At 38.0% G+C, this 14,133-nt stretch overlaps 1 protein-coding gene across 2 annotated transcripts; it reads left to right on the forward strand.

The window, feature by feature from the left end:
* The first annotated feature begins 1,362 nt into the window (after positions 1–1,362).
* LOC149222752 (uncharacterized) lies at positions 1,363–7,398 on the forward strand. 2 transcript variants are annotated; one of them, XM_089385609.1, is made up of 12 exons: positions 1,363–2,219; positions 2,968–3,202; positions 3,306–3,402; positions 3,507–3,602; positions 3,724–3,840; positions 4,180–4,794; positions 4,987–5,405; positions 5,505–5,604; positions 5,723–5,782; positions 5,998–6,081; positions 6,198–6,317; positions 6,445–7,398. In XM_089385609.1, the coding sequence occupies exons 2-12, from the start codon at positions 3,114–3,116 to the stop codon at positions 6,751–6,753; spliced, it is 2,106 nt and encodes a 701-aa protein (XP_089241735.1). In that variant the 5' UTR covers positions 1,363–2,219; positions 2,968–3,113; the 3' UTR covers positions 6,754–7,398. The 2 variants fall into 2 exon arrangements, with proteins under 2 accessions (XP_089241735.1, XP_089241736.1); XM_089385610.1 differs by lacking the exon at positions 1,363–2,219 and having other exon boundaries at positions 3,151–3,202; positions 3,521–3,602.
* Positions 7,399–14,133: the final 6,735 nt, after the last annotated feature.

Consider the following 14,133-nt stretch of genomic DNA (forward strand, 5'->3'; position numbering starts at 1 on the left):
AGGGTGCTAAAATTTATGGGTCAATGGTGTAACTACCGTTAGTTCAAAACAAAATCATTAAATTACAGAGGCATAAACATGATTTTCACTTTACTGTTTGCCTTTCAAAGCAAGGCATATATTGTATTAAATTATATTATGTTTTTTTAACATATAAAAAATTAGGTTGAGTTTAGTATGGGTTAATTTATCTATTTATTAATGGAAGAAGGATAAGGATTTATCTAGAGGATAACATGTTATTGTTAAAATTATGTGAAATTTGATTAAATTTAAATGTTATTTATTAATAAAAGAATGATTTATCTGGAGGACAATATGTTATTGTCAAAATTATGTGCAATTTAATCTAATTTTTTTGAAGATTTTTTTGCGAAAATCACATAGAGATACTTTTGTCGACACGTTTCGAACCAGCCAGTGTGGTTCATCGTCAAGACAAGTTGAATGGGCAGATCTTGCTTTGCACATTAAATAGATAGGGCAGAATATCCAATGACCCAATTTTCTCGCTGTTGTCATTTTAGCCGTTACCTTGTCTAGAAAATTGGGTCATGGGATATTCTGCCCTATCTATTTAATGTGCAAAGGGAGATTTGCTCATTCAACTTGTCCTGACGATGAATCACACTGGTTGGTTCGAAACTCATCGACAAAAGTATCTCTATGTGATTTTCGCCAAAGAATCTTCAAAAAAATTGATATGGATCACAAAAGCCTAAATTCAATAAATTTAATCCAATTTAAATATTATAATTAAAATTGTGTGAAACTCGATCAAATTTAAATGTTTTTATTGTAAATTCAAAATCTTCTTAAATTACATGAACTGATGATAATATGTTATATTTGTAAAATTAAATATCGATTGATGATGAGGATATGTTATGGTTAAAATTATGTGAAATCTGATTCAATTTAAATGTTATACTTAAAATGGTGTGAAACTCGATCAAATTTAAATGTTTTTATTTTAAATTCAAAATCCTTTCAAATTACATATAATCGCCAAAATTCACACTAAAAAATGATCTCATATGTTATCGCCAAAATTCCCACTAAAAAATTATCTCATATATTATCGCCAAAATTCACACTAAAAAATTATCTCATATGTTATAACCAAAATTGTACAAAACTCTATCAAACTTAAATGCCTGACTTTTAAATTCAAAATCCTCCCCCGTTGCATGAACATTCTGTAATCTGTATACAAATCAAACCCGTGACCACTGTTGGGTTGACCCAAAAGGGCTGTCTGGTTGAACATTTGACGGACTGCTGTCAAGCGATGAAGACTGACGGTGGATTAAAGGACGTGGGTCTAAAAAGTTGGGGAGGGTTGGTTACCTCGGGGTGAGAAAATGCTGGGCAGTAAAGAGATTTCCTATGGCTTTCCCGGGCGGGGCGCAGTGAGATCGAATCTTATTTACTCCGGGATGGATTCTTGTCTTTTTATATCGAAACGTAGAGAGTTTTCAGGCGATTTTTGTGAAGCCATGAAAGCTCAGCCAACAATACCCATTGGTACTTAACGACATCTAATCTTCAAGTTCAATCTGTGCTTTATGGCATTGATTATAATGGAGTATGATCACATGGGTCCTCTTCTTGAAACTTTATCCCATACCAGGGCTATGATGTGCTTTGCTTCTCATTGCTTTTGCCGCCGCTGCTAATATTCTGATTTGTTCAGGCTCCTGTCACATGGTATTGTAGCGGTCCAGATACTTTCATTCACTGCACCCACTGAAGCTAAACGTGTTTTGTTCCTTTTCTTTTCCCATCGGTCAAGTGGTTGTGGCTGTTGATTAGCCTCAAAGCTTTTATGAGTGGTGTGGCTATCATGGCCATACCCTTACTTTACAGATAACAATCCTGTTATAGGAACTCAAAGTTCGTTTTGTCTGTAACATAAAGGGCCACACACACAAAATACTTGTACGCAGGCGTATTTCCTGACTCCAGAGCCCACCTGCTACTCTAAAGCATATAACCATTGCTGTAGAGAAGTGGTTATTGTATCACTCTCTCTGTTCTTCTCTGTTCTATTTTACAGTGCTTGAAACAAAGATGGTTGAAGGTCTGGTTGATTGCCCTCATTGATTTGCGCACACGAGATCTGCAAGTTGATTTGCTTGGCAGACAATGTGATATCTGAAATATGGCAGCAGTCAGTCGCACGGGATTCAGTTGGCAGTAATCAGAAGACATCCAATGTAAGCATTGCTTTAAGATTGAGATAAACCCAACTGTCTGGTTTTTTAGTAGATGAAATTAGTTATAAAGTAATCGAGTGGATGTAAAATAGCTGTGGGATTTCGGATAAGAAAATCTCCATATTCTGACTAAGAATATAGATTGCTTCGGCGGATTCATAATTGCCTACAATATGTGTCCAGAGCAGCAGTGTTAGGAACTGAATCAACAGAGGATGGCTACATGAGATGAAACGGTTTCATCTTCATCCTAGTTTCTAAAAAAGTCCTAAATCTGATTGGAAGAACGAATTGGGTCCGGAACCTGTCATGGGCAGCAGCGTACTTTGGATTTAAGTGAATCCAATCTCCCATGTAATATTTATAGGAGAAAGACATGCCTAAACAAACCAAATTAGACTATATAATATGCTCTGCGCCATCTTTGGGATTCTTGGCTTGAGGCTGTCTACATTTTTTCAGTTTTCATGGATGAGAAAAGGAGATTTATCCAATGAATTTCTGTTTATTGCAACATAGATTGAATTACCCTTCTCTTTCAATATCAGTCTTTATGCATGAATCTAATTTGCAGTCTGGAACCTGTGTTTTCTGATTCAGTAATGAGGTAGAGGTTCATCAGATCAGATCTCACCATAAATTTTATTTCTTATTCTTTGAGCCCCAATTCAACTGGATATTATGTAATGTTTAGATGCCACTAAGAAGTCATATATCAATATCTGAATTTTGATGGCCTTGCCTGCAGAATTATTCCTACATCACCAAATCTCTAGGTAAGGCTCCGTGGATGGTTCACATCTTCCAAGCATGAAGCAATCAGCCAGATAAAATAGTCCCTTGTCAAGGCGAAAGTGGGGATAGTTTCTCTTCATTACCGATGGACATTGAGTCATGGTCAAAATACGGTTGAGTACACTGCAAACAGATAATCCAATTTTTGTTTATGTTCCTGATCGAACTGCTTGCCAAGCTACTGCCAGGTAAGGGGTCTACCATACAGGCTTGATCTGGAAATGCCTCTCAAATAGGATCCTTTCTAGACACAGTCATTTGATAAAATTAAGTGTTTCCTTTCCATAACAGCCACTCTCATGCTGTGGAGACGAAGGTACAGATATCAATGCATACCAGGAGCAGAACAGGCGTGCAAACAATGAAAAAACCTGCAAACTATGAAATTGTATGCAATTTGATAAGTGTCCCTCCTAGTCGTATTCCAAGAAAGAATTATTTTTATCTTCTAGAGTCTAATTCCTGAATCTATGTTTTGATGACTTCATGAAGGTTACACATAACAGGGATCTTCAAAGAACAACCTTGGAAACTGTTTATTCCAGACGATTCTCAAGACGTGAGAGGAAAATAGAACTTGAAAAAGATGTAATGAGCTTGTCTTCACTAACATTTTCTTTGTATTCCCATAAGAAAAAAGAAGAAGTTGGAGTTCTGAATGGATAGAACATGGGTTCTGGCATTGACAAGTTTCCGCTGTAACCTGTAGATAGAGAAGCTAAGGAAGAAGCTCAAGTATGAGGAGAATGTTCACAGAGCATTGGAACGAGCATTTACACGACCTCTTGGTGCTCTTCCTCGGCTTCCACCGTATCTTTCCGCGAAGGTATGGATTCAACTCTTTATATATGTTTTACCAATTGATAATTAAAATTCAGAATGATCTGAATTTGCTCATTTAGTAATAGTTGAGGAAGTTATGCTAGGACAGAAGACAAAAAATATATTTAGAAACAACTTCATATGTCAATCAAAGTTTTTGTTGTTGGGCGAAATCTACAATTAGCTTGTAGTCCAATAATTCTGTAGTTTTAGTTCTTACAGATCTTGATATTTCTTGTAAAAGCATTCTCAGGTGTCATCGGCATAAAATTACAGTGTGACATTTCAAGCTTACTCTGAATGGCCAGGATTTAAATGTTTGTTGCTATGACTGTCTATTCAGACACTGGAGCTCCTTGCAGAAGTAGCTGTGCTTGAAGAGGAGGTTGTTCGCCTTGAGGAACAGATTGTACATTTAAGGCAAGGTTTGTATCAGGAGGCTGTTTACATTTCATTATCCAGGAAACAAATCGAACCTGTTGAAAATTCTGAACAATCTATAGCAAAGAAGCCAGAGTTCCTCAGGTCTCCTTCACATTGTCACTACTCTGTCCAAGAAAGTCAACAAGGCAAAAAAGAGTTTGTTGCGGGAGGTTTGCTTCCCCCTATAAATGAATGCTCACCTGATGTAGCTTCCCAAGCTGGAAGTTTACATAGAAGGAAAGCATCGTTTGGCTCTGGCTCTGAGGCCAATGGCCTTCATTTTGTAACTCAAGCTACAAATTTCAAGCATTCTCCTCACAAGGGAGTTGCAGAGGAGACCTCAAAACTGTCGAAGGGGGTGCAAAAGAGTTTGGGGCCCTCAGAGCCTGGCCATGGAAAAGAGAATCAGCTTCATGTAACCCCTAAAACTCCTCATTCTTTGCCTCGATCGTCAAAACCGGGGATTGCATCTCCAAAATCGTCCCCAAAGGACAACAAGGCTTCCAAGAGGCAGATACATACTTTAAAAGTACAGGTATCGAACATGGACACATTCTTCAGATAGCACTTGTTATATAGGTTGTGGAAAATATGTCCATGATTTTAATTTTGATTCATCTTTCAATTTTCTTCTCTCTTTTTGTTTCCAAAGTTTTGCAATTACCATTCCAGAATGGAATTTACAGGAATGGACGCTCATTCTTTTTTTTCTGAAAATTTCCGCCAGACAGAACATGCCATGGTAACTTGTAATTTGGGACCAGATAATGCGCCAATTTTGGTTTCTGTACAAGATGTGAAAGACATGGATCCCAACAGGCTTTCTGAAGAGATGGTGAAATGCTTGTTGAGTATCTTTTTGAGGCTAGCAAAGCAGTCCATAGGATCAGAACAGGATACGTCACCAGTAGTGTCACGATCGACTTCATCAAGTATAAGCTCAAGAAATTATGGTTCCAGAGGCACTGTGAGATGTAAGACTTCTATGGAGATTTCTGAAGAAATAGATTTCCGAGATCCATATGGGGTTTGTGCAGATTCAGAAGTGAGAGATATCGGTCCCTACAAACACCTTCATGATATCATAACCACCTCCATTGACTTGAGTCAAATACAAATTACTACTCCTTTGCTAAGAAGATTAAAGTAGGTTTCTCTTCCATTGCAAATTTCGCACACCCAGCACTTTATCGAATGACATGATATATTATTGAAATTTGGTTGATTTGTAATTTGTCTCTGCAGGGTTCTGGTTGACAAGCTAAGTACTGTAGATTTGAAAGGCTTGTCACATCAGCAGAAGTTGGCATTTTGGATTAATATTTACAATGTCTGCATGATGAATGTATGTATAGTAAAGTATTTCTCCTTCATCACTTCCTCGTTTCTAACCTTCCCTTTTAAAAGTTAAGCCAGTCATATGTATCTGGGAAATAAGCAAATTATCTTTCCTTCAACTACAGGCATTCCTCGAGCATGGATTACCTTCAACTCCTCAGATGGTCGTTGCTTTTATGCGCAAGGTATGCCCTGCCTTAAATATTGCAAGTGTTTTGAATGCAAACATCAAGTATTACGAATATCATGACCCACCTGTTTACTGTGCTAAGGAAAAATTCAAATTGAATGAGGATTGGATGAGAAAGAATGCAACTGAACCTATGGTATTTTTTGTTGTGCTCTTAATATGCGGCCATTTAATTTTTGTATGTGCCTTGTATGGGAATGAATAATGCAGGGCGTGATTAACGTAGGTGGGCACTCACTGAATGCGTTGACTATCGAACATTTCATTCTTAGGCTGCCATATCACTCGAAAGATGTAAGTCTATTTCTGAGCTGAAATGGTTTGGGTCTTGGGATAATAATGAATGCAAGTTTCATTCATAATTTCTCTGTAATAGAATAACAAACTTTGGCCATTTGTATGTATATCAGGCCTATCCTAAAGGTGGAAAGAAGGATAAAGAGGCAACAATAAGGAGCGTTTATGGTTTAGAATGGCCTGAGCCATTGGTAACATTTGCCTTGTCCTGTGGAAGTCGATCATCTCCTGCTGTGAGTATAAGTATTTGTGCGTGTGTGTGTCTGTTTGTGTTGACAGAGGAAACATCACATCTTAAAAAATTATATATATTAAAAGTCTCAACAATCTGAATCTTGGGTTCGTTGTTTTGATGAATAGGTGAGAGTATATACAGCCTCTGGGGTTGAGAATGAATTAGAAGCTGCAAAGAAGGAGTATCTACAAGCAGCAGTGGGGGTCACTAGCAAGAAGAAATTGCTGGTTCCAAAATTACTAGACTGGTACTCCAGGGATTTTGCAAAGGATGTAGAATCCTTACTAGATTGGATTTGTCTTCAACTCCCCACGTCATTAAGAAATGCAGTAATGGAGTGCCTGGAAAGACGAGGGAGGCCCGATGAAATGGTTTCACAAGGGATACAAATAATGCCATATGAATTTGATTTTCGATATCTCTTTGCTGCGTAGATGGACAGTATCTAGAAAGTATCTGTTGCTACTTTCATTAATATATATATACATATATACATATCAAACTTGCTCCAAGTTCAAGCTTGTAATCACTGGAAGAATAATGAGTGAGGATGATGACAGTTGTGTTATCATTGCTTCTGGAGGAAGAGATGATTATTGTGATACAACATCTGTGGGTGTTTTCTTCATGATTAGCCAAGCGATGTGATCTCATCTTGATCCTTATCTTTTATATGTAAAGTAAGTCTACAAGAAAGAGCAGCAGCAGAACAGAGTGTAGATGATGGATGCAAGTGCTCTGCAATTAGGGTTTGTGGGAGATTGAAGATTGGTTATTCTGTTGAAAATGATCCCTTTCAAGCAGACGGCAGCCTCCTTGTTTACTGGTAGTTGAGTTATTTGAATTTCCCTCCCACATACATTGGGCTGGGTTGGGATTCTTTTTAGCTAAGAAGAGTATGTTAGGTTTGCAATCATCCATTGCAATCAACAGTGTATAGAGAGGCAGAGGACATAAGGTGAGGGAAATGGGTGGGTTGTCAAATGAATTGAATTGAATTGAATGTATCAGGGGGAGAGTGATAAAAAGTATTATGAATGAATTTGAATGCATTTTTACTAAACTTGAAGCATCACAAAGAGTACAGTGTCAATGGATGCCTTGCCATTGTCATAAATATTGTTACCTCCTTGGATGGTGTTTCATTCAAGCCACAAGCTATAAAAAACTTTGCCACATTAGCTTCACAATAATTTACATGCAAACTTGTAGCTTAAGTGGGTTATCAAATGATTACAGAAAGATGAAACAAAGTGTGTTTTATTGCCACATTAGCTTCACAATAATTTTTATGCAAACTTGTAACATAAGTGTGTTATAAAATGATTACAGGGAGATGAAGCAAAGTGCATTTTATTGCCACATCAGCTTCACAATAATTTATATGCAAACTTGTAACTTAAGTGTGTTAACAAATGATTGCAGAAAGATGAAGCAAAGTATGTTTTATTAACACGAATTCCATTAACAACACTTTTACCATTTTAATGTTCTCACTAGTGTCGGAGACCTAGCGTTGCATAACATCATTTACTTTGAGATTACAAATGTTCCTTCCTTCGACTTATGGCTTTGAAAACATCGATCCTCCTCTTTATATAAAGCTTTCTTTTCTCAGAAACTTTGGAATAAATTCTTAAATTAAATAAAAATAATGTTAATAACTAATCATTGTATCTTAAAATGGTCTTTTTAATCCATATAATGTATTGTTCAAAAAAATCTATTGAATTTTATTTTAAGGATGATATCTAAAGTAAACAAAGTTTTGAAGCGTGCGCCCTATTAAAAAACTTCAAGGAACTATCCAAACCCAAAATTTGGAAACAGATTTGGTCCAACAGCCTATGGCCAAAGGTCTCATTATTCCTATGGCTGGTTTCCAGGAAACAAGGCCTAATCTGGGTTAGAATTCAATGCAGAGGTTTTGAAGGTCCCTCGATATGCTTGTTATGCCGATCTCAGGGTGAAGATCTCAAGCACATCTTGAACAATTGCTCCTTTGCTAGCTGTCCTTGGGATCTAGTGACGCAAGTATTTGGCAGGTCAGATTGTAATCCGGGTGATATCAGTGATACTATCTCAGAATGGAGCTCATCATCTTTCCTCTACCCCATCCTCAACAGGGCATGGACTCTATTACCAGGCTTCCTATGTTGGCTTACTTGAAAAGAGAGAAACGTACAAATTATGGGAAAAGATACTCTTCTGCCCTAGAGAATCCGTTGCCATAGGCAAATGGGATGCACAAGTCTGGGAGGTAAATTCAGAGGAACAAAGAGACCTAGTTGCCATGGGCATTTAAGATCCTATTCATCCCCCTCCCCGTGTGTGCCAGTCTCATATGCCAAACCTCCAGACTGTTTCTTGCCACTCCTCAAGGCTTCATCAAACTAAACTTCGATGGCCCCTCGAAAGGCAATCCAAAAATTGAAAGCCTTGGAGGAAGTTTCAAAAATGCAGATAGAAATGTCATCTATCTATATATAGGAAGCATGGGATACACCAGCAATAATGTAGCGGAATTCTCTGCTCTTGAGGCTGGACTGAAAATCACAATGATACCATAAGCTCATAGTGGAGGGGGACTCAAGGCTTGTAATTGATACCATCTGCAAGCTCATCAATGGAGCTCCCATTGATTGGATCTGCCAAAGCTGGAGAGTAGAGAATATTATATCTAAAATTAGCACAGTGCCAACATCTCCCAGTTATAATAAATTCACTCACGTTCGTAGAACCGGCAACAAGTTTGCAGACATGTTGGCCAACCTGGGCTGTTACAAGCTCAACCTTCATATAGCTAACATTTGGCCGCCTGATTGGGTAGAATGGGAGTCCTCCATGGAAGAAATCATCAATCATGACAAGGCATCCCCGATGGGCTTGAACATCATGGCAGCAGCGGTAGAAGAGTGGGGACGATGAAAGCTGCCACATCCCAACACCCAGAGTACAAGTGGAGAGGTGCTTCCCTGCCCCCTCATTTGACATTAAACAGCCCATCTAAATTGATGGCTCCCAGCTGGCAATCCGACGGGATGAGGTATGGTGCGATGAAGTTTAGGTGGAGTTAGCAGGGTTTTATTTGCACTTGGAGTTGGTGGAAAATTCTCGCTCAGTGAATGGAAGTCTCAGGCGGAGTTACCAGGGGTTTGTTTGCGCTGAGTTGGTGGACGGAATTGTCGCTCAGGGAATTGAGAACCAGGCTTTGTGCAGATCATTCAGAGGGGGAAACTATATATATTCTCGATGATTAAGAGTGTTCTACAAGAGACCATCTCTGGGTAAGTTTTTCATATTCTCAATTAATTTCAACACTCATTTTAATGGAGAAAGGGTTCACTAGTACTCCTAACATCTCCCTAAATAACGCAAATTTAATTCTTCCAAAGGACTTAATAAAAATGTCTGAAGCATTATCGCAAGCATTACAATACTCAATATAAATCTCTTTTGACCGAACCTTCTCTTTAACAAAGTGAAACTGCATATCAATATGCTTTATGTTTTTATGAAACACTGGTATGTTTGCAAATTTGATTGAGCTTTGGTTGTCACATTTGATAACCGTAGGATCTTTTTGTTTTTCTCCAACATCATGGAGAATTCTCCTCAACCAAACTGCCTCACATGTTGCTGCACACACTGCTTGATACTCTGCTTCTGTTGAAGACAAGGATACAATGTTCTGCTTCTTGCTACTCCTTGCAATGACCCTGGACTCAATGTTGAATGCATACCCTGTTATGGATCGTCTCTCATCCAAATTTCTGGCCCAATCTGAATCTGAAAAACCTGTCAATCTAACATCAAATGAATCAATATATTTAATACCAAAGTCTAAGGTTCCTTGAAGATACCTTAAGACGCCTTTCACTGCTACCCAATTACTCTCAAGAGGCTTTGAAATAAAGTGGCTCAAAACACTGACTGCAAAAGCCAAATCTGGCCTAGTTGTAGTTAAGTAAATTAAGCTCCCAACCGTAGGTCTATATAGTTTTGCATCCACCTCCTTAGAATCATCGTTATTCTGAAGTTTAACATTCTGTTGTAAAGGCACTGAGGCAGCTTTGCACTGATCCATTCTAAACTTTTTCAATAAGCTCCTAACATACTTTCCTTGAGACAGAAAAGTTTGGCCATAATCCCTCCAAATTTCAAGATCCAAACATAGTGTAACTCTCCAAGGTCTTTCATCTCAAAATCTTATGACATCTGCACTTTTTTTCTTTAATGAGCTCATCTGCATTTCCTGTGATAATAAGATCATCTACATATAAAGAAATCAAAACAATTTGTCCCTTTTCATCAAACACAGTATACAAATTATGGTCGTTCTTGCTCCTCTTATAACTATGATGCAGGAAAAATGAATCAATTTTTTCATACCATGACCTAGGTCCCTGTTTTAAACCATATAATGTTTTTCTCAATCTACACACTAAATGTTCCTCCCCTGTTTAACAAACCCCTCAGGTTGCATTAAATACACTTCTTTTAATTCACCATTTAAGAAAGCAGTTTTCACATCTAGCGAGTGTATCATCCAATGATGTTTGGTAGCTAAAACAATTAACATTCTAATTGTGTTTAATTTAGCTACAGGGGCGAAGGTTTCCTGATAGTCTATGCCTTCTTTTTGCGAGTACCCCTTTGCCACCAACCTAGCTTTATATTTGTCTATAGTACCATCTACTTTAAATTTAGGCTTGTATAACCATTTGCAACCTATGGGTTGTTTGCCTTCAAGTAGTTCAACTAAATCCCAAGTTTTGTTCTTAAGTATTGACTCATATTTCTCTTCCATGGCATCCTTCCATTCATCATATTGACTTGCTTATTTATAATTTGAGGGTTCAACAAAATATAACATACTAGTTGTAACAGCATGATCCCTATATCTTGCTGGCAATTGAATTTGCCTACCTGATCTCCTTAGTGATGGACTGACCTCAAATCTGTTTTGATCATCTCTTGGTGGACTTGGCCTGCTGACTGCATCTTTACCATCTCATTCTTCCTTTTGGCTGCTATTATTGTTGTTGTTGCTCATGGTTGTCCCTTGTTTCATCACTTCCATCTTCCACTAGCAAAGGCATGTGCCATTCTTCATTGCCTTTATCATGGTTTCCATCATCAACCAGCTCATGGAATACTACATCTCTATTTGCAAACACTGTATGAGTAGAGGGAATAAACAATTTATAAGCTTTAAACTTTGTGCAGTACCCAACAAAAATGCATTTAATGGCCTTTGAATCTAGTTTCTTCCTATCCTCCTTTGGAACATGAGCAAAATCTTTCGAGCCAAAAACTCTTAAATGATTAATTGCAAGCTTAAATCCTAATAAAGCTTCGAATGGGGTCTTAAAATCAAGGCTTTTTGTTGGACTCCTATTCTTTAAATATACTGCAGTATTTATTGCTTCTGCCCAAAAACCATTAGACATGTTCTTACCTTTTAACATGTTGTGCGCACTCCACAAGGGTTTCGTTCTTCCTCTCTGCAACCCTGTTCTGTTGAGGAGTGTGGAGTACTATGAACCGCTGAACTATCCCATGGTCCTTGCATTATTTGATGAAAAAACCCTTCTTGTATTATCCCCCTTGATTTGACCGAAGAATTTTGTTGAACTTCCCTATTTGTTTTTCAACCATGCTTATGAATTCCTTAAATTATTCAAAAGTATGACTCTTCTTTCTAAGAAAATATATCTAGGTAAATCTTGTGCAATCATCAACAAATAACAAAAAATAATAGGCACCTCCTAATGACCTTGTCTGCATTGGCCCACATATATCAGTGTGCACAAGCTCTAGTATATCTCTCTTCTTTCTATCTAAATTGGAGGGAAAATCATCCCTATGCATCTTCCCAAGAGCACATGCTTCACAATCAACATGAAAATTTTTCAAAACAAGGAGACCATTGACCATACCTCGTTTCTGAAGTAGCAGCAGGTCATGAAAATTAATATGACCGAATCTTTGATGCCACAAATTTTCTGCAGTCATAACTGATGAAGTCAAGGCTTGGTGTGGTGCGCTCTTTACATTCAGCTTGTACAAACCTCCAACTTGAATACCTGATGCAATTGGTTTCATATGATCTAGTAGATCTTTAATAACACAATAAGACTTAAAAAACTCTACCTTAAGATTTTGATATGTTATCATAGAAACAAAGATCAGATTCTTTTTAATTCCGGGTACATACATTACATTTTGAATATGCCTAATATTACCATCAGGCAATATGACATGAACATTTCCATACCCTTTAATTTGGTACCCTCTATCATCACCAAGGTAGATATTAGCACCATTGTTGGTTTCTTTAAAATTTTCAAACCAATGTCTGTTACCTGTCATGTGAGTGGAAGCTCCTGAGTCCACAAACCAAGTTTCTACCTCATCATTCTCATCAAAGAAAGCAGAATCAGATACAAACAATCTGACGTTCTAATTATGATCTTCATTAGCAAAGTGTCCTGCATGCTTCTTATGTTTATTTCGTCCTTCATCAAGTTTCTTCTTGTGGCAATTACTAGCAATGTGACCAACTCTGCCACAATAAAAACATTTTGTTTCTGAATCACTAGAGTAAGGGCTTAACAACGTGTATATCCCTCCAATACACACATTGATCACAACATAGGGCAACACATCTGTTATAGAAAACAACATGTTGATCAGTTTATCCTTAGGAAAAAGAAAATCTCTCAGGACTTCGCCAAGCCTCCTTTGTATCACCACTAAAGGTCACGATTCTCCTTCTTAGGCACTCACCCAATCACCAAAGCACGCTGGCTTTGACTCAACTCAACCTTGACGCTTTGATACCATGTTAAGAAATGGAAGATAGAAAAATATATTCAAGAAACTATGCAGCTCACGGGTGAGGAACTTCAACTGGAGACTGCCTCTGGCAGAACGCTCTACAATTCATCATTAATCATCAAAACTATATATAGTTTACATGCAAGTAGGAGAGTTAGAACAACCACCTAGAATGTAGGAACTAATTCCTAAACTAAGTCTCACACACAACTAATGAACGAACTCTCTCCAATAATACATTCTCCATTAATTTCAACAATCTGACGGGATGAGGTATGGTGCAATGAAGTTTCAAGTTGAGATAGCATGGTTTTATTTGCACTTGGAGTCGGTGGAGAAAATTCTTGCTCAGTGAATGGAAGTCTCAGGTGGAGTTTGTAGGGGTTTATTTGCGCTTAGAGTTGTTGGAGGGAATTGAGAGCCAAACTGTGTAGATACTCTAGTTCAGAGGGGGAAAGTGAGTGTGGCATGTAGAGAAATTTAAGGAGGACAAGAGTGGAAGGTTTAGGTTTCCCTAACCTAGCCTTCCCATTGAATTGTTGTTCCATCGGCCTTGAGTTCAAGTTGAAGGGAAATAGAATCTCCTCCTTGAGTTCAAGTTGAAGGGAAATATAATCTCCTGCACATTAGCGGTTCTAGCTTTTGGAGGAGGAAAAGGGAGGGGAATATAATATCCTTCGCATCAGTGGTTCTAGCTTTTGGAGGAGGAAAAGGGAGTTCAAGTTGAAGGGAAATAGAATCTCCTCTTTGAGTTCAAGTTGAAGGGAAATATAATCTCCTCCGTAACAACGGTTCTAGCTTTTGGAGGAGGAAAACACAGTGATGTTCATATTACATGTGAGGGTGAAGGTAGTTCGGTCGCTGTAAGGGCATCGATAGTTCTGCGACATGGGATGTTAGGCTTATTTAATTCTTGGCCTCTGTGGACAGTGAACTACACAGAATGAGACCCATCTTTGTCTTGACTTGCT

Source organism: Pinus tabuliformis, chromosome Q, assembly GCF_031772625.1.
Source record: "Pinus tabuliformis cultivar Carrire ecotype Pingquan chromosome Q, CPIR1, whole genome shotgun sequence".
Classification (NCBI taxonomy): Eukaryota; Viridiplantae; Streptophyta; class Pinopsida; order Pinales; family Pinaceae; genus Pinus; species Pinus tabuliformis.

Excerpts from the sequence above, each read along its gene's own strand:
- LOC149222752 (XM_089385609.1), top strand. The coding sequence starts at position 3,114 with ATGGTCAAAATACGGTTGAGTACACTGCAAACAGATAATCCAATTTTT. Across the intron at positions 3,203-3,305 it reads GCTTGCCAAGCTACTGCCAG|CCACTCTCATGCTGTGGAGA; the intron begins GTAAGGGGTCTA and ends TTTCCATAACAG. Across the intron at positions 3,841-4,179 it reads CACCGTATCTTTCCGCGAAG|ACACTGGAGCTCCTTGCAGA; the intron begins GTATGGATTCAA and ends CTGTCTATTCAG.